The following is a 20,166-nucleotide window of genomic DNA, read 5'->3' on the forward strand; positions in this document are numbered from 1 at the left end:
AGGAGACCTTTTGATAGAATTATACTTAGAGTCATCCTCTTCCAAAAACAAGCTCCCTGAGTCTTGTTTCTGATTAGGTGATTCATTAATGGCGTCACCAAAGTCAGCTGCTGTTTGGGGTGGCTTTTCGCTTATAAAGAGGCTCATGATACTCTCATTTGTTGGCTTTTTCAAAACCTCTTCAACATTTGGCTGCTTAGGTGTGATAAACGCTGCAACAACACTGGTGGAGGGCTGCTCAGGGGTGGAGAGCTCACTGCAGGAAAAAGGCCACGGAGGGGGCGGGGCTATGATCAACTCTGAGCGGGACTGAGCGGTGCTACGGGGACAGAAACGTTGGTCGTCAGGCTCAAGGGAAACGTCAAAACGAGGAGAACTATTGCTTTGCCCATGCCAAACACTCCATGTTAGCGTCCAGGAAGCTCACAAAACAACCAGAAATGTTAAGATGCTGCAGATGAACAATCCTCAGACGCCTTGATCGATCCACAAAAAGCCACTCGACTATACGTGCTGGCATGGCGTTTCTCAGATATGTTCGCCAGGGGTGTCCAATCCTTGTCCTCGAGGGCCACCATCCTGCATGTTTTACTTGTTTCTCTGCTCCAACACACCTGATTTAAATCAATGGGTGATTAACAGGCTTCTGCAGAACATGAAGAGGTAATTTAACCACTGAATCAGGTGTGTTGGAGCAGGGAAACAAGGAAAACATGCAGGATGGTGGCCCTTGAGGACCAGGACTGGACACCCCTGATGTAGACCATCATGAGCGCTGAAAAGGTACTTAAAAGGTAGTTCATTTAGAGGCTCAGTGGTGTCACTTAAAGGACTCCTTTTGGAAATTCGTTTAAGTCCTATTTTACCCAAAAACTTCAAAAAACAAACAAAAACAAGCATTATTTTTATACTATTTTGAGTATTTGGATTATATTGAAGGAAAATTATTGTTTATTTTAGTTAATATTGAAGTCTTTACAATCATATTACCATTCATTAACAACGGGAATTAAAATATATATATATATAGTTTTTATTTTATTTTAATAAAACTCTACTGAAACATTTTGGCGTCACACAATAAAGAGTAAATTAATAAAGTTAAATGTAACACCCCTACTTTGTGTTGCGACAACCGGTCTAACCATTTATGATGGTCTTACACATGGGTGGAATTTCAGCACCACATCTTGCAAACACAAAGTTTCTGGTGTTAAACTGTGTTTAAATAAGATTCTGATTGTTAGACAACTCCCCTCACAGATGCAGCACACATTAAACCATTAGAACATTGTGTAACACATTAAGCCGCTGCCGACATGCTGTGAGAGCTTTACTGATGGTTTCACAATTTGTCTGTGAGCAAGTTTCAATGTTACCAGTTAACTCATGAAAATAAGTGGTCATTTGCATGCAGCTGGTGTATAATTTGCTAAACTAGTAAGGCACTGCAGTAAATCTACACAAAACGTGAAGCAGACTCTTTAACGATAACATTGGTGGACATGCAGACACGTCATGGACTTTCAAATTATTGTAAGAAAAAAACAACTCATGGTAGTTTTTTAAACCTTATGTAGAAACATTTGAGAGACATTAAGCTTCTCAGTCCCACTAAACAATATGATAATCTAAAGTTTTTCAACTTTTTTTAAGACAGCAGATGAAAAAGAATCTTTTTTTTTCTAACTTGAAAAGCAAGTGAAAAAACAAACAGAAAAAGGAAAAAGATTTACTTTTCTAAATGCTTTTTTTTGTTATTAAACTTTTCTGCCACAAGAGGGAGTAAAGACTGAACCATTGACCACTGGCTGAAGAAGACACTTAAAATGCCTTGACTTTAGCACATTATTTTAAAAGAGAATCAAATGGATGGATGTTTAATACTTGTAGATGAGATCCAATCACAGAAAACACACACTGTCTCAACCCACCATGTAATACTACTATCATGTACTGTTTTGTAGAAAGAATTTGCTTTGATCTTGAACTGTTTCATGCTAGTAAGTATGAAGTCAAAATATCTTTGAAAGATTATGTCAAACTCCACTTGTTTCACCTGCTCCTGAGTCACAAATTCAGGAGAAAAAGGAAATGTGTTCAGATATTAAATATGTCATCAAACAATCCAGCTCAGACTTATCAAAGAAAGAAAAAAAAGAGTAAGATGAAATCAGAGCTTATGGGTCTTTAAAATGTTTGTTTTCTTTTCTAGATATGATTCCAGTTTATCATTTTTTTGCTATTCATCTCTGTTTAAAGCTTGGTGATTATTTTCTTCACCAAGGCTCTAAAGTCATTAAGTTGCTTATCTGAGACGATATGAACTCACCTGGTCTTTTCTGACCCAGCTTTGTTTTCTGTGACGGCCACCTTTGACTCCAGAGCTGGTCTGAGTTGCTGTTCGGGTCTTTCTTTGTTGGCTTCTGCCTGGTTACTCTGAGGAGAACCCTTGCCTTGGCTCAGAGGGCTTACAGTCTTTTCTTCATCTATCTGAGTAAGACGGACTGCTGCGTCTGTAAAAGAGCGACAGCAAGAACAAAAAAAAAAAAAAAAAAAACGCAGATAAGGAGGAAGTTTCAAAAGGAAACACTGTTTTTACAGTGATAAAAGCCCAGAGCATGTTTTTTTTTTATTCATCTAGGCTGAAAGAAACAAAGACTGGAGTCAGTTTGATTAAAACGCTGATGTACCTGGCTGACAGGAGCCAACCTGAGGAGGAGGAGGAGGAGGAGGAGCTGAAGGAAGAGTCAGAGAGGAGGGGATAAAAGCAGAGGAGGAAGAGGGGGAGCAAGGAGGTGCAGGGAGCAGAAGGACAGCAGAACGAGGAGTCTCTGGGTCGCAGAGAGCCTCAAGATCTGGACGAGACAACAGAGGGATGGGGGTGACGTCATCGCCGGTGGGAGTGGGGTCAGACGTAGGCCACGCCCCCTGAACACCTGAGGAAAATAAAAAGGAAGGACAGAAAAATAAAATGAGACACTGAGGAAAATAAGAAAGCTTATGTGAAGGAATGAAAGAAGAGGACAAACGGGAAAAAAAAGTTGGACGTAGGATGTGAGGAAGGCCAAAACTAAGAGTTTTTTTTTTTTAAATTAGATACCTGAGGAGGCAGGAGGTTTAGGGAGAGGTGGTGCTGACGCAAAAGGAGGAGCATCAGTGGAAAAAGGAGAGGGAGAGGTGGGGCGGGCAATGGATTTTACAACCTGAGGTCTGAAAACATGAGAACGGCCTGACATGCAGGGTGAAAGAACACACACACACACAGAAAGGCAAAAATAAAAGGTGAAAAGTCTGAGATGAGTGATGATAAAACTTGGATTTGGTTTGGAGAAAGCAAAGAGCTGAAACACACCACAGACTGAAGCAGAATCATCCCTGGTCTTCACCTCCGGGGGGCGCCGCTGGTATTCAGCAGAAGCTTAAAGAAAGGAGAGGAGAGCAAAGACAGGAGAGGTGGAAGGGAGGAAAGTTTTAAAAACTGTTAGAAGACTGAAGCAACCTGTGTACGGTGGCCCAAAGAGGCAAAAACACCAAATTTCAAGCTGTTTTTCCTCAAAACACAAGAACAAAACAGTTAGAGAAAGCAGCATTTTAACAATTATTTTGGGCTTTTAATTATTTTCTGTAAACGTCGACGGGTTTTAAAAATGTCTTGTTTTAAATATTATTATTAAATGTAATCATTCAATGCTTCCTTTCTGCTGTTTTAGGTAAACACTATTCTGAATCCTTATTGATGTGTTTGTATCCTGGTAGCTTTATTTCCTGATTTATTTAATGAATCCTGTTTGATTTCCTATCAGTTTTGTCTGACAACCTTTACCCTGACCTTTATGAAAACGGAATCCATTTTGGACAAATGTGGTGAGGGAAATTCATCAGGAGGCATCAAGAAATCTGCACTGCAACAAGAATCCAATTACAGCCTCAAATGTAATGTAAGTCTGCAACTCTGAAACTGCAGCTGAACAAAAAGCACAACAAACACACATTAGGCACTTAGAGATGAATTCATTCTTATCAAGTTGGTTTTTGAGACTAAGTAAAAGAATTCATATTTTTAAAATAAGATCTAACATGATTTCATTCTAAGGTTTGGCGATTAAACAGAACTGCCAAAACTTGAACATGTGATCACAGTTTTAATATTCAGCATCCTGAATGTAACCACAAAGAGGTAAGATATGGAAAAATACATTTTTAACAAGCATGGCGCAGTATTTTCTATGCTACAGGAGTTTTAAAAAATGAAGCACTGAAGCTGCTTATGCTTCATGTTTTAGAGAGTCTAAACAGCTTTTACCACACTTTGGTTTTATTTAGAAACATTTCTAAGAATAAAAGCCCGAGAGCTGACCGTTCGAGTCTCATTTCTCATTCAGCCGTTCTCACTTCCTGATCATTACACCTGTTGCTCATTTGTCTTTAGTTCCCTCAATTGAAATTCTGCTCTTTGCCATATCTTTGTACATGTTTGCCCAGACTCATTTTCTTCCTGTTACTGAAATATCTGTTAGCGTCCTGTTTTAGTTCTAAGTAAATAAAACCTCAATTTTGTATTTGTCTGATTTAAATTTGCTCTACCCACACTCCCCTTTGTTACAATTACTGAATATACTGTTGAAGGTTTTATATGTTTTTACAAAACCAACTTGTGTGAGAATAACAACAGATCTTGGTGTTTTATAAATGACAGACAACAGTGCAATAATCGACTAAGATGAGGAGAAGTTTGCACGTTTTGTGTTGCAGCTTGATGACACGTGATTATGGGTAAGGTTGTGTAACACTTTTAATAAGAAAATAACCTTGAGTTGGTGAGTGACCAGGCTGAGATTGAACTTTGGAGTATTAAGGGACTTTTTTGAATCATTGATTAAAACATCATCTGTTGTTTCACAGTTTTCTGGACTTGTGGTCTCACTGGTTTCTTTCACAAAAGAGCCGATTAGATATAAATGGCCACAGATTCCCTCCACTTTTGCTGAGGTACAGCAGCACTGACAATACATTTAGATGTTCACCTCAAATATATGATAGCATGCATGAATAGCACACATTACACACCTCATTCTATGTTTAGTACATTCCCTGGACATGATGTCAAATCATGCGGAAAACAAACACACATCTGTAATCAGTAAGTTTGACGCATGCAGCTCGCCTGTGTCTCAGCCTGCCTCTCAGTACCTTTTGCGGAGCCTGACTGGAAGATTCTGGGCAGAGAAGGGGGCTGAGAGATGGTCCAGGTGAGAGGGAGCTGAGCCGACAGAGGCTCAGCGGACAGAGTGGGTTTTTGGGGTGGGAAAGACTTGAGAGGAAGAGGCTGGGAGGAAATGGAGATAGGCTTTTGTGTCACAGCAGTGGACACAATCAGAGAGGACTTTTGGGGACTGATGAAGGATGATGTTATTGTAGTTTCATGTGATGATGATGATGATGAAGGGGGTGGAAGTTTGAGTAACTCTGAGGACAGGACTGAGGCTGTACTCGATGCTGCTGAACCTCTGGAGCAACTTGACGAAGAAGGATTAAAGGGAGCGGAGGTGACTGATGACTCTAATGAGGCTGATGGTGAAGTAGAAACAGGTTTAGAGGATTTTGGAGATGGAGGACGAGGGGGGACATCAGGGAGAAGAGAGACAGGGGAGGCACCCTGGACTGGAGGAGCATCTGCTGTGACCTGCGATCTTGGAGGGTTCGAGTCGGACTCGGCAGAGTCGAGAAGAACAGAGCCGACTAACTTGCGATGCTTGGCCCTGGGAGATGGCTGAGGGGAGGGGCCGGAGGAGGGCTCGGTCTCTGATTGGACAGAACCAGCAGAGACGGGATGTCGGGAGCGGCGGGGCGAAGGGCGTGGAGCGATCGGCAGAGGAGGACGTGAGAGAACAGTGGAAGGAGGAGGACCCACATCCTGTCCACAGGCTGAGTTAATATATGAAAAGAAACGATGATGAAAGATGATTGAAATGAAACACAAAGAGAAACTTGTGAACTGTGAAGAAGAAGTCAATGGTCATGTGACTAGTTGATCACATGACCTGCATGTTTCAGTAAAACCACACAACAAGCTTTAGAAAAACTAGTGAAGTTACAATTTCTGCAAAAATGCAGTTTGAATTCTGAGCACTGAATGTCTGCTGAAATTTACTGAAACTGAGTTAAGACTAAATAAACAGAACACTAGCTAAATGCTGAAAGTAGCAAAACACTAGCTAAAAGCCACACGTGGCAAAAGGCTAGCTAAATGTTAAAACTGCAAAATGCTTTTAAAAGTTAAAAGCATTTTGCAGTTTATTTTGTGAAAAGGAATTTTAGCTATGAAACTAAGCAGGTGTTGGAAAATATAATTAGTTGTGTGCTGGTTATATGCATAATCTATTGTTCCCTTTTTCTAGTTCTGCCTGTGTTAACTTTACTCCACCTTTTGTAGAAGTAATTACTTAACAGATTTGCAATAAAAAAAATCAAGGATTTTCAATACTAGATTTAAAATCCAGAGAAACAAATACAATTCAAAGGATAACTACTCTTACTTTAAGTAAATTCAGCTGTTAATATTTTATTTGACTGTACTGCGTTACGAGCTAAGTTCTCCAACCTTTAATGCAAGCTGTAAGCTTAAATCTCACTTTGATCTTTTTGAGCATTGCCAGGGAAAAAATAAAGGACACCCTCTTAATTCTAGGGTCTTACTTATCAGGGCTTATTTAAAAGTTCTAGTCATTACCAGATCCTAAATTTGGATAAATAAAACATGAATAACACCACAATACTTTTGTTGAGTCTACCGTTGTACAATAATGAAGCATAATAATTTCTCATTTTGCTGCAGAAGGTTTTTTTGCTGTTTGCATATATATGCTTCAGTACATTGGTGCCATGATTGTCTATTGTGTTCAAGTCTAGGTGAGAAGTATGTGGCGTTCAAAGAATCACAGCAGAGCCAGTGATAGAGGAGTGTGAAATACTGCAAGAGAAACGGAGCAGTCCAGCAACAAACAGACAGACGGGCGGCGTTCCTGTTCACACCTCCTCGTCTTTGGCAGGAGAAAGCCCAGCAACAGAAAAGATGGAGCTACCTGAAGCTGGAAATGTGGCTCCAGCGGAGGCCGGCTTGTCAGGCGGAGGGGGAGCGGGGCGGTTTGGACGAGTTAGAGTGTGCGGCGCTACAGCCATGGTCATAAAAATAAGGAGCGTGGCGAAAGGACAGACAGGAAAATAAGAGAAAAGCAGGAAGGACGGAAATGTCAGGGCTGCGGTGAGGGGCAATAAATAACAGTAAAGATTGGGTAGAAGTCCTATACCTGTAGCAGTAACAGATTTCTTGTCCTCCTCTTCATCACTTTCATTAAAGTCGTCTAGGTTGCCAATATCAGTGGGTTTTACACTCATCAGGCTGGCCAGACTCTGCATGTCTTCATCACTTAGAAACAAGAGCAAACATTCATCCCTTCATCATTACAAAGTGGTCTTTTAACGATAACAAACACAAAACAGACAAACACAAAATTTAAAGTCATTTGTATATTTTTTGTGTGATTGCTGATTTAGCATTTATTGTTTTTCTGTTTTTTTCTACACAATTTTTTGCAATCCAACTATTTCTGATTAATTTGTGCTATTTTAGCCATTCATATATCAAAACGTTCTGCTCATGGAGATCTTCTCAATTCCTTAAAAAACATGGTTCTCTTTCTGTTTTTGTCTTCTTACGCTACTTTTAAATGTAAATTTAGCTTTCAATCAGCCTTTGGTTATTTTATCTTTGAGTTAGGTTTTTGCTACTTTTAGCTTCTAACTCGTATTCTGACTTGTATTTTAGACTGCTTTTTTGCAGTGTAGATGTTCCTCTATTGTGATTGGATGTTATATTTGTCAGTATCTGAAGTGGACATTTTATTCTCGTCAACTCAGTAAAAAAAGCAGAACAACCTAAATGTAAACATTCAGTTTCTGCCTTTGAATATGATCACATATCTGAAACCAAAGAGGCATTGTTAAAGCGTGTATTTTCAGAGTCGGTAGTAGCAGAAGGCAGCAGAAAGGTATACGACTCACGTAGCTTTTCCTTCTCGAACGAAGACACATGATAGCGACAGCTTGAGCGTGGCCTCCACCACTTTGACCGACAGCGGCTTCAGGGTCAGGGTGAGGTCTGTCTGGGTTGGAGTCGGACTGGCAAACCGCTTCAGGTTGATGTCAGCAGACGCCAACACCTTACGGTGACCCTTGTTCTCCTGTATGTGAACAGTTCAAGAAAGTAAAAGTTGTGTATTAGTTTATTAGGAAGGACATCAAATAAATAATATATAGCTGTTTTTTTTTGATAAAACAGTTTAGATGCATTCACAGTTTAAGGGGGGAAGTGAGACTTACACCCTCAAGGACAAATGTCCATTCTTTGTCTTCAAACTCTTCAGCATTGAGTTCCTGATAACAAAAAGACAATTTGTTTATTCAAACATACTTTCTAAATGTCATGCACAAATCCATACAACAACCTATATCATTTCTTTGGTGTCTATATGTCTTCAGTTAGCATGTATGTCTATTTACAACAATTTTTACTGTTTTCTTTAAATAAATGAATGTGTCGCTTTCATGTTTGAATGAGCAACCTTATTTAGTTAAATACGTATAAACTTTACTACACGGTTTCCCATGCTATTTCAAGATGGAATTCCTTAGAGTGTTTCACAGCACTTGAACCAAAAGTATTTAAAAACTGAAAATAGCATTTCTTGAAGGAATGCATATCCCGTGCCACCATGCATGCAAAGGTTTTAAACAAAGATCTCATGCAATCCATTAGTTGTCAGAGTATGCATTTAGTTTGACTCTCAGCTACTACCACACCAAACTTTAGCTCAAATTGACTGAGATATAGTCATTTTTGTGTTTGCTAAGGTTGAATAGCTGTGGCAGCCATCTTGAAGCAAGATTGCTCCAAAAGTTAATCAGCTGTAAACGTAGATCCAAAAGATTACTTTCTAAAAGCTCAACATTTTCTGTTGTGTTTCAGTTTTGGTAATAGCTGCAGGTTGTTCTTTAAAACACCACAAACAGTCCAGAAACAGTAAAAAACCCAGATAAAATAAAAGATGTTTTTCTAAAGTTTAACATGCATGTTAGTCCAAGTGAAGTAAAACCTTTGAGAGCGACGTTGGTGTTCAATAAGCTAAGATTTGTAGACAGACAGAAAGACAAACTCCACCTGTCAGGCAACGCGTATCGTAAACATTCGTTACCTTGAACAGAGTGACAGAGATGTCGATGTTTTCTGGGACGGGCCACACCACCATGCCTCTGTAGGGGTTCTTGATCCCGGGCTGCCAACTGTGGAGCTGCACAGCAAACAGCACATGAACACGCCTGCAGGACCGTAGGTGTTCCTGTCCCGCCGTCTTAGCGAGGAACCATTGTCTATGAGTTAGGACTTTTTCTTAAAGGGAGGACATCCTGTTTAGTTTTTATGTTTTTGCACTTTTTTAAAAAAAGCAAGGGTTTTGTTTTAGAGAATTAGGTCGAAGGTGGAATTAGGTACTGTGCTGAGGAATGCATTACATTAGAGGATGCCCTCACAAAGTAGCTAAGGACGTGTGTTTATTTTACTTTTTACATGCCAGGGGAACTTTAAAGTGGCAGCACAAACTAATGGGTTTCTTGTGCTGCTGTGCAGACCAAAATGAGGTTCTAATAGGAAAAGGATTGAGGTAGGATTTTTATATGTGACTTTAAGGGCAGGGGTAAAAAAAAAACGTGTATCCATCTTAATGAGAAAAACACAAGTCTGTTGTTGTTTGGCAGCTTTACCTTGGAACACATGCGCCTGTTCCTCCTGGTCCACACCACCCTCAGCTTGTCTGGTTGCCTTTAGAAACACAGAAACTCGTCAGATCAGTTGTAATAATATCTCACGGGCAACAACAAGACCAACGAGGCCGCTGAAAACTATTTTCATCAAAAACTTTGAACTTTTTGCAAGCTAGATCTTTAATCTTGTTACAAATCTTTTTCCAAACAAAGTGGACATTATAAAAAACAGACCACACAGCGCCTGGTGCATAATCTTATGACTGTCACCACTGAATGATGCCTCTGAGTCAAAAACAAGGCACTGAGTGTGTTTATGCAATAAGACTAATTTGCCTTTCTGTATTCATAACAACACAATGTTTCCAAGCATAAAGCAGACAAAATAATGCACTTATTTTTGCAGACGTGTTTATTGACAGTATTAGTTTGTGTGCCTTCATTGTATTTGCACATTGTGTGGCACAGGAAGTGAAAGAGGAAGCCGTATGGTCATGTGACGGAGAGGTGTGCCTCTGCACAGGAAGACGGAACCCCCTCAATGTGACAACATGCACGAGTGCCAAAAAGCATGCAGATGTAGACCCGTTAAACACACTTGTCCACAACAAACCTAAAAATAAAACTTTTCAAACTCAAAATATAGCGTCTTCAAAAGATTCACATCACACACATACACGCGTTCTTTTGATAGCTTACAGATTTTTAAGACAGCCTTCTTAACTTTCAGCGAATCGGAGTTAAAGTGAGGGTTTATTTGTCTGCACATGTGTTTATGTGGTATGTGTGTTAGTGGGTCGGGAGTGGCATCATCAGAAATAGCCTGAGAGGCACAGAGGATGATGGGGAGAAATGATGAAGGAGAGAAAAAAAAAAGAGTATCCAAAATAGGAGATGTGAAAATGAATGACGCTAAATCCCAAAATTATCTCCCGAAGGATTTCCCAAACAATAGTGGCGTAATACAACTTGGAAACATGTTATTACTGCTCAGAAAACACTGCTGTTTGAGCCTTCAGGAAGTGATATGCTTGTTTTTTTTAGGGTAGCGGAAACTTGCTCTGAAAGCATCATTTTGTCGGTTCTTGTAAGTTTGAGGAATTGCTTTTTTACACATAAACCATTTAATCTAACAATACATTTAATTTGAATTCTTCTTTCATTCTCTTTTCTTTCTGTTTTGCACCTTTTCCAACTTCTCACAGAAATCTGAGCATTAATACAATTCATCTACATGTCCAAAAACTTAAAATACATCTTTTAGTCTGTGTGTCTATTGTGTTATTGATCTCAAATCACAGCATCAGGTTATACACAAACAATACTTGTACAGAAGAGAAACTCGTGAGACATTTTCAGGACAAAGATATGGTCTCCTGAGATATCTGAATGAAAGTTTGAGGTGTCAGAAACCTTTGACCCCAAATGCAAAGTTCAAACTCAGACGCCCAGATGAAGTTTTGGATTATTTATGCGTTTTTCTCACTTCCTCTTTACCTTCCTCCTTTCTAGTCATTCCACATCCAAAACTAAAAGGTCTGATTTCTGCATGTGACGCTGTTTCTAAACACCTCTCAACCCTCCACAAACTTCTTGCTGCTGATCAAATTCTTCTCTGATGGTGACAGATGGCCTGAGGTTCTTATCGAGGTACAGACGAGCCGCTTACACACATTTGCCACCCTTTAATGTAATCTCAACAGATAAGAGGGCCGGGCGAGGCATCTGGACAAAGATACTTTAGAAAGTAACACTAAAAACACAAGAATAAAGAGAAATGTCCCCGCAGTGACAACTATTTATTATAAACAGCGTCCAGATAGCAGAAAAGTCAGTCATTTATTTGTTTTACTGTCAGGTTAAGCTCAGGGATGAGCTGCAAACTGGTTTGCAAAGCAGGAAATTGCTCAGGTAGGCTCAAGTTGATAAAATTGCTTATTTGCATCTCTGGCATAAAAATAACAAGTGATAAGGAAATTTACTCTGAATGACAAAATATGAAACATTAAAAGTGAGGATGTTTTTACTCACAGGATGACTTTCAAATTAAAGGCCTGTTTAACTTTTAACACAAGAATATGTGTTGGAGATCACTCTCAGCTACTACTTTAGTAAGACTGACTGAGTTGTAGCCAACTTTCCGTTCTGTAAGGTCAGTTAGCTGTGGCGGCCATCTTGAATTGGGCTGACTTCCAAAAGGTAATCAGTTGTGGAGACACATCTTTCAGCGGTTCACACGAAAATTTGTCCCGTGGTTCTTGACATATTTTGGTAACAGAGAGACACAGACAAACGCACAGATAGAGGCAAAAAACCAAACATTTCCTGCCTTCACCTTTTGGCTGCTGAGGATAAAAAAAACATAACAAAAACGCTCTTGGAGCTATTTATTTTTGTTAGTTTGCTTTTTAAAAACTAAAAACTAAAACTAAAGTCCGAGCATGTTTATTGTCACACAGACCAAAAATAAATAAATAAAATAAAAAACCGTGACAGCCGGGGCCGGGATTCGAATCCGCGACCACTCGATCAGGCCTTGACATTGAAGTAGGGGCGCCCTCAGCTTCCTCAGCGGAGCGGAAAGAGCCTCAACACTGAGAATGAACGTGTCCCCGTGTTATTGTCGCTGATAACACACGGAGCAGAGGCCACAGCAGGAACTTTACGCCCCAAACAGGAACCTTTCAGAACAGCTTTACTCACCATTTCTTGGTGCACTCCAGAACAAGTTCCTGATAAGAGGCGACGAACTGAAACTTGGAAGCCTTCTTCCCGACTCGCTGCAGCCTTTTCCACACCGACGTCATGACTCTCTGCCGGCGACAAATTCACCCCCCAGCGCACAGAAAAGTAAACAGAAGAAGAAATGAGCGAGCGCGTGGCGGGTTCCTGCTCCTTATAAGGTTTTCCTCCTCTTCCTCTGCCGCTGCTGATGAGACCCACGCAGGCTGCGACGCGCGCTCATTTGCGCTCACTCGACCCGGTGGAGACCAATCATGCGCCGAAAAGGGAAACAGTTATGTTTTTTTTTTTTTATGAAGTAATAGGGACAGATTCTGCTGTAATTAATCCGCCTTGATGTGAAGCTGAAGTTCCACCAACTGCAGGGGACAGACCGGCTCCCTCCTTCTGGCTGTGATCCACATGGAAACAGCGGCGCTTACTCAACTCCGGGTTGTTGTAACATTGATCTGCTTCCTCTTGAGATCGTCAGCCCTCCCTCTGTCCTCCACTGACAGCAGCCAGTCAGACACAGAGACACAGAGAGACAGGATATGCAAAGACAGGCTGTGGTGATGCAGCAATGCAAAGTGCTTCGCCTCCCTCCAGCCTGCAGACTTTGATCCTGAACAGCCTTATCTGCTGCAACTGTGTCACTTAATTATGAACGCTGAATCAGCACTCACTCTGTTGTTTCCCTGGTTTGTTTTTGGGTTTTTTGTTTTTTTAATTTGTTTGCATACTTTGTGCTCCTTTCAGTCATAAGCCGAAAGGTTCAGCTCATTCAGAAGATAGCTGCTGGGACTTTAGGTTTTTGTGGCTTTTAGACTTTTCAAAACATTAAACCTTTGAACTTTTTAAACATTTTTCCAACATAAGAAATCTATAGAGATCTGTTCCGTTCCTTCAGAATCATTCTTCTCTTTGAAATCTGCTTCAGCTTCTTTGTCTTCTTTTGCTACCTTTAGCTTTTAGCTCACCTTTTGCTACTTTTAGCTACTGTTCTGCTACTTTTATCATTCAGCTAGGCTTTTTGCTTCTTTTAGCTGTCAGTTTACAATGTTTAGGTTTTAGCTAGAATTTTGCCACTCTTAGCTTTGACTTTGCCTTTAACTATTTTTAGATATTAGTCATTTGCTCCTTTTAGCTTGGAGAAGGTCTCTAACTGCTTTGATATTTTATCTAGCCCTTTCCTGCGTTTAGCTTTTAGCTAACCTTTTGCTGCTTTTAGCTGACGTTTTCCTACTTTAGATGTAGCAAGCTTTATTTGCTACTTTTATCTCCAACAGAGGAGATCTTCCTCGGCAACTTTCAGCAGTTATTCAGCGCTCAGCGACAGCCGAAAGCTTCCACCTCTCGGCTGGAAATCCTGCATAGTCACAGTCTTCAGCCATGACTCAGGTGACTTCCTGAGTGCAGCTGCATCACCGAACATTACCAGGAAAAGTGTGTTTCATCCGAGCAGAAGAGATGCTAACCAGTCACTGTCTGTCAATGTGTGTGTGTGTGTGTGTGTGTGTGTTCAAGTCAGGTCAAAGCCCAGGGATTTTCCTCAGTGAGGGCAGGAGTGTATTTTTAGGAGAGGTAACAGGGATCATTTCTGGACAGACAGAGGCAGCTGGGTGGAGGAGTGTGGTGGTGGTGGTGGTGGTGGTGGTGGTGGGGGGGGGACAAATCCCCCATGACTCAGAGTCGGTCTAATATTTCACTGTGGTCCAGTTTTCAGTGCTGCATTATTGCTTCGGCCCACTCCCTGAACATACACTGAACATCGTCCGGTTTTTAACCAACATCATGAAACAACAAGTTGTGACCGAGTTCAGACAGGAGGAGTGAAACCACCTCCGTCAGGCTCCTGTCAGACAAAACTAACCCAGTACAGGCGATCGTTTTGTTTTTCCTGTAAACACCATTATTTTGCAACTCTGTGGCTTTTTATTTTTTTTATTGTTTTGCATCATTTAGTAATTTCATTTTGTGGCAACATGTTTTGTGTCAGATCTCATTTTGGTTATGTTGTGTTTCTTTGTGGTTATTAAAGCATTATATTTAGTTTCATAATAGCTCTTCTTTATCTCTTTGTGGTCAGTATTGGTTAACAATGTGGTAACTCCTGTAACGTTTTGTAGTCACTCCTAATCACTTTTAATCAAATATTTGTCACATTCGGGACACTTTTTGTTTTGTCTTGATTGCCCTACTGTCCTGTTTGGTCATTTTATGGTATATTTAGGTTGTTTTTCTTTATTTCTGTTATGAAAAAGAATCTAAGAATATGTTCTCTTAAATTATCTGTCCTCATTTGAAACGTTTATGCTTCTTGTCATCTTTTCTTCATGGACAGGCCTGACCAGTGTGGCACCACTTTAATGCACTGTTTTTTTTTAAAGTGGGTTTATTTTTCTTCTCTAACTGTAAGAACTGAGCTTCAGAAGTCATTGTATTGCAGCTCCCCCACTCCCAGCTCTCCTTGCTGGCATTTGCAGCGCTAACCTTCAATAAAACATCTATTTATTTTTACCACGCACCCCCTGAAAGTGCATACAAAGTGTTTACAGTTAACTGTAGGGTGCAGCGAGCATAATTCCTGTCCAAAATAGGCAGAAACACTGAGAAAGAAAAGAGTTTATCAGTTAGAGAACTACAGAAGCACAGAAACATCGTTGTGATGGGTCAGACGGGGGGAATTCAGGCATTCTTGGACCTCCAATTTGGCTGTCACCTGTCCTAGAAGTTTTCCAACATTTCTGATAAGTCTGCAGCACGTGTTCATTATAAATAGCATGAGACAGTCTCCTCAAACATTCATCCACAGCAGATGGACTTCCCCGTGCTGCTGCTTTTAGGACGACTCCAGAGGAGGAGACTCTGTGCCCTCTGCTGGTCACAAACATCTGATCTGCTTTTGGTTTATGCTGCAACTTTGTTAGATCAGCACACAAGAAAGAGCTAATAACTGGTGTTTTTTTTCTCGTTTGACGGGTGATTTGATCATGTTTGAGACCTCATTCAGATCACAGTAATATTAGGAGTTTCTGTAGAGAGTAGTTGGACTTGTTTTAAATTCTTCAGTTAAAATCTTCCTACGTTCCAACATGATGGTTGTGAGTTTCCAGGCCTGTAAATTTATGCAGCAGGCCATCATTTGAGGCCCAGGGGGGTTCCCATGAATCATAGTGATTAGTTACTGTTGGGGAGGCATGTCAGGGCAACATCTGACGTGGATCCATTTAAATACAGGTTTTTGAATTCAACAAAGATTTTTTTTTTTTTATGTGTGCAGACATTATTGTCACACTAAGAGTGTTTTTTTTGGGGGGTGGGGTGGGGGGATTCTAAAAGGCAAACCAGTTTCTGAGAGCATCTAAAAAAAATCTGAAGCACAAGAAAGCTGTGTTTGGAAAACACATATATAAGTTTTACAGATCAAAAAGTGTATTTTAAAGGAACTGTATTCAGTGTTGGATAGTACAGAACCCGTATGACCAGCCAAGGTATATATTGTTTTAATTTCTAAGGGTGTGTCAAATGCCAAAAATGCACACAGAAACGGCATTTGTTTGGAATTTATATAAATACAATAAGTTTCAAAAACATTGTATTTTTTTTTAAATCTGTATGCAGTGTTGGATATTACAGAACTAATATATCCAGTTTATTTTATTTATTTGACGTGCTCTAAAGGTGGTCAAAATGCCAACAATGCCATGGCAATTTTCACAAATTGTATTTAAATGAATAATTAGTGAAGGACAATCCAGCTCAGAAAGGACAAGCCTCAGTAGAGATCTTATCTAAGATAGTCTAAATACCAGCTTCAGCTTCTGTTAATTAAGAAACAAATATATCAGATGGTTGCACTTTCAAGTCAAAACTGTCCAAATCTCTGATGCTAACATCTGTTGGGATAAGTTAATCTGAGGTGTACTTAATATGAAGGTTCTACACAAATAAAGCCTTTTTATTTTATCCGTTTTGTTCTGTGCATTTGGCGCCCTCTTGTGGAAAGAAACACGCTGCAGCACTGACCAGTTTAAAATTTATTCAGGTACATAAAAATAAAAAGCTAATGACTTTGATTAACACTGAAGTTGGGTTTTGCAATATGAAATCCTTCTACTGATGTACAACACAGGCGATCATTCATTCTAGATATAATAAAAAAATAAGGGCATCATCTGAGCATCACTGAACCGCACACGGCCTTCTCCGTGCTTCAGGTCCAAAAACCCTCAGATTGAAATCTTTCCATCACCAGAGGCTGAAACAGAAATGTGAGATTTGGGCTGAGCAGCAAGTTGACGCGTTCACAACATACTTCAAACGTCCGCTGATGTCCAGCAGTTCAGGTTTGTTGTCTGCCACCAACTTTACGTGCAAACTCAAGAGTCCAGATGTGTGCACTGGAATCTGGGGGCTTGCAAACTATTAACTCTGAGATTTTTACCACAATTATTTAAAAGTGAACAAATATTTTCAGGTTTATTTGGTAACTTTTGTAGATAAAGCAGAACGGACACAGTTTTATTGGTTTTCTGTGGCTAGTTAGACTGAACCTTGTTTAAAATTTTTCTTTTACTATATTCTGAAACTACTACAGGAAACTAATGTGCCTTAACACATAATAAAAGTCTGTAATTATAACTTAGAATTTAACAAAAGCAAATCACTTCATATTTTTGCTAGCTGCATGCCTAAATTAATCCAAAAGCAACTTGTGCACTTTAAACATTCTGATCCTATTTCAAGTGCATTTTTTGAATCAGTTTTTAATTCAGCTTTAAGCAAAGATTCAGGCAGAGAGAGAAGCTAACCCAAAGTCAGTACTCCAAAGCAGTGGGAAGTAGAAACATGGTTCCTGTCACTCCTTGGTTGGGACCAGTCCGCCGTGGTTACTGACTGAGCTCCTTGAGGCTGCGCAGCGAGCTGGCACAGCTGGTGATGAGGCTGCACAGCTGGATGCTCGTCTCCAGCGAGGCTGAACTCTGTAGCTGGGTGGTGGCCCAGCGAAGTTTAGTGAGAACTGCTTCCTCGGCCTCCTGCAGCACAGGTCGGAGGGTGGAGCTCTGTGGAGAAACGGGGGGGCGACTGGGCGCCAGCGTTGTGGCGGCGGCAGGAGCTGCAGGAGTCGGGGCAACGGGCGGCGGCAGAAGGGCTCGTCCTCCGGCGGCAGCTCCCTCGCAGTGCTCCGGTCTGGGCTGAGGAACCGTCCCACCTGACTGGCTGCTGCTGGCCCCTCCATTGAGCTGAGGGGCGTGGGGCGGCGGTGGGGACTGGGCTGCAAGCTGCCGTTCTCTCACCTGAGACAAAGCAGCCTGGGCATTCAGAGCTGTGAGGAGGAACAAAGAGGTGAGTCAAATGAGGGATTACTGCAAAATGCTTGAGATGTCCACGAAATGGAAAATATACAGACAGAAGACTGATTTCCACAAGAACAGAATCAGACTTTGACAAATAAAATCGAATCTATTGTAAAATCAATTAGGGAATTTGTTATACTGTGGATGTAATCTAACAAATCTGGGTTTTCAAAAACAATCTGAGTGTTTTCCACATTGAGAATGAGATTCGAGATGAATGAGAAAAGGGAGGTGAAAGTTTCTATGGTATTTTGGCTGCTGCGGCCTCTTGTCTGTGTGATATGACCTGTTCAGGCCAAACAGCCAGCTGATTTACTACTCATCAAAAAATGACAATTTCCCACAAAGCACTAAATTTAGAAATGACTAATATCCAAAACAGTTTCATAACCTGTAAGAGTAAATTGTGACTTATAATACTGAGCTGCACAGTGTGTGAGTGGAAGCCTAAAAATGTTATATGTGACACTTTTTAAATGAAAATAAATATAGCATCACAGTGATATGCAGTGAGCACACTTTACTTGTTTGCATGAGTGGATTAAAATGAAAACAAAGACTAGTTTAAGTCAGCTTTTAATTCTAATTTAAAGCTAAAACATACAGACTCAAGCCTTTTTTCCTCACTTTAGATTACTGCTGTTTTACACAAAGAACTGACTATTATATATTATTTGGGATCGTTTCTTTATTAAGTGTTTGAAACCACACGATTAGATCATGTTTAGGTGGAAATGACGTGGTTGCATCACACTCAGACAAACACAGGAAAACATGATGCAACTTGGGGAGGAAAAAAAAAATGTAAATGGATATTTTTAGGTCCCTACTGGTTTATTACTCCTGAAATAAGTTTACCAGGGTTGTCCTTGTCGATGTCAGAGTCCAGCTCCTGACACGAGACACAGTAGTTTTTCTGCTGTTTGTCCTGAAGAAGAATAGTCTGGAAAGACAAAACAAGAACACATAATAAAAGACTAAACCTTCATTATTCATTATTTCAGCTCAAACCCGCCTGCACTCACTCCACACAAGTCGCAGCACTCTCCCAGCATCTTGTATCCTTTCAGGAGGTAATCTCCCATCAGTTTGCTGATCTTGTCCTGTCGCTCCCTGCGAGCTTGGATCACCTTCATCTCTGCCTCGCTCGGAGGCTCCCACTCAAAGTCTTCCTCATCTGCAAGTCGGAAACAGCGAGGTAAATAAAAACCGCCCGGATAGCTACGCTTGGTGCAAATGTCCAAACACGGCTGCACGCGTCAGCACGCTGGAAATTCCATATATATATAAATATATATATTATATATATTTCCTTATATTTCAATCAGGTTTTAGTGAACATGCGCGTTTAACCGTGTTAGTCAAAGCAATTTTTTTTTAACTTAAAACGGAATATATGTCAGGAAATAACAACACAGCTAGCTAGCAAATCGAGGTAACGACCAAATAACGACGTGTTTAACGGTGGCGACAACAGCTGGACCAAAATTAAAACGACACGGAACACCGCCGCCTAAACGAACGCCCAACGAACTAAATAACAGCGCAGTTTACCGGGAAACATGTGAATGTTAGCAGGATGATAACACAGACCTCCATTCAAAGCCATGTTGCTTCAGAGCTACACGTTCTGCGTGATGACGTCAAGGGTCAGCGCCGTCTTGTTCTTCCGTCGCTGCGGAACGTTACAGCGGAGTAGAGCTCCCCCTGCCGCCGAAGCACGGAAATTTATACTTAAAAAAAACAACGTGGATGAACTCAGGAGAATGTGCTCTGATCAGGGCCTAATAAATAAGATAAAACAAACAAACAAACATGACTCTCCAAAAGAAAAAGAAAAACATCTTTCATAAGAAGAAATGTCAATGTGAATTTATTTATGTAGCACATGAAACAACAAAGTTGACCAAAGTGCTTTACAATTACTAAATGAAATACAAAAATACATCATAAAACTATCAGCTGTATAGCAACTCAAACTTTGCTAGAATCAAGCGCCAAGGAATAACGATGGGTCTTGAGCATTGATTTAAAAGACTCGACAGCAGGGGTGGCAATTAAAATTTTTTTATGGCTGGTGGACAAAATGTTTTACCGGCCACTCAAATATTTTACCAGCCACTATTTTTTGTTGTGACAAAAAGTAATTTCATATGATGATGATGATGATGGAGGTGGGTGGAAGCAGTTGTGGTGTCCTACAAACTGAACAACACCTCTTTCTGGACACTGCATGGAAATAACTAGATTTTTCTTATTTTATTTT

At 40.4% G+C, this 20,166-nt stretch overlaps 2 protein-coding genes across 19 annotated transcripts in view; both read right to left on the bottom strand.

Annotated features, from left to right (window-relative positions):
• Positions 1–13,081, bottom strand: part of LOC108238970 (EH domain-binding protein 1-like protein 1) — a 31,483-nt gene extending 18,402 nt beyond the window's left edge. For 4 of the 17 annotated variants that reach the window (XM_037978981.1, XM_037978984.1, XM_037978979.1 and 1 more), the window contains exons 1-12: positions 12,523–13,081; positions 9,820–9,877; positions 9,255–9,350; positions 8,383–8,436; positions 8,065–8,243; positions 7,311–7,429; positions 7,086–7,172; positions 5,194–5,928; positions 3,356–3,421; positions 3,104–3,232; positions 2,694–2,939; positions 2,333–2,516 (exon numbers count right to left, since the gene is read on the bottom strand). In XM_037978981.1, the coding sequence (XP_037834909.1) occupies positions 2,333–2,516; positions 2,694–2,939; positions 3,104–3,232; positions 3,356–3,421; positions 5,194–5,928; positions 7,086–7,172; positions 7,311–7,429; positions 8,065–8,243; positions 8,383–8,436; positions 9,255–9,350; positions 9,820–9,877; positions 12,523–12,626 (2,057 nt within the window). In that variant the 5' untranslated portion in view covers positions 12,627–13,081. The remainder of the gene's footprint in view (positions 1–2,332; positions 2,517–2,693; positions 2,940–3,103; positions 3,233–3,355; positions 3,422–5,193; positions 5,929–7,085; positions 7,173–7,310; positions 7,430–8,064; positions 8,244–8,382; positions 8,437–9,254; positions 9,351–9,819; positions 9,878–12,522) is intronic. The other 13 variants (XM_037978980.1, XM_037978993.1, XM_017421373.3 and 10 more) reach the window with 13 other exon arrangements.
• Positions 13,082–16,565: 3,484 nt separating this feature from the next.
• On the bottom strand, positions 16,566–19,601 carry znrd2 (zinc ribbon domain containing 2). Of its 2 annotated transcripts, none has more exons than XM_017421284.3 (4): positions 19,494–19,601; positions 18,926–19,077; positions 18,759–18,843; positions 16,566–17,869 (listed from the first exon to the last, which is right to left on the bottom strand). In XM_017421284.3, exons 1-4 carry the CDS (start codon positions 19,507–19,509, stop codon positions 17,433–17,435), a joined length of 690 nt encoding a protein of 229 aa, XP_017276773.1. In that variant the 5' UTR covers positions 19,510–19,601; the 3' UTR covers positions 16,566–17,432. The 2 variants fall into 2 exon arrangements, with proteins under 2 accessions (XP_017276773.1, XP_017276772.1); XM_017421283.3 differs by having other exon boundaries at positions 19,455–19,537.
• Positions 19,602–20,166: the final 565 nt, after the last annotated feature.

Source organism: Kryptolebias marmoratus, linkage group LG13 (genome assembly GCF_001649575.2).
Source record: "Kryptolebias marmoratus isolate JLee-2015 linkage group LG13, ASM164957v2, whole genome shotgun sequence".
NCBI lineage: Eukaryota > Metazoa > Chordata > Actinopteri > Cyprinodontiformes > Rivulidae > Kryptolebias > Kryptolebias marmoratus.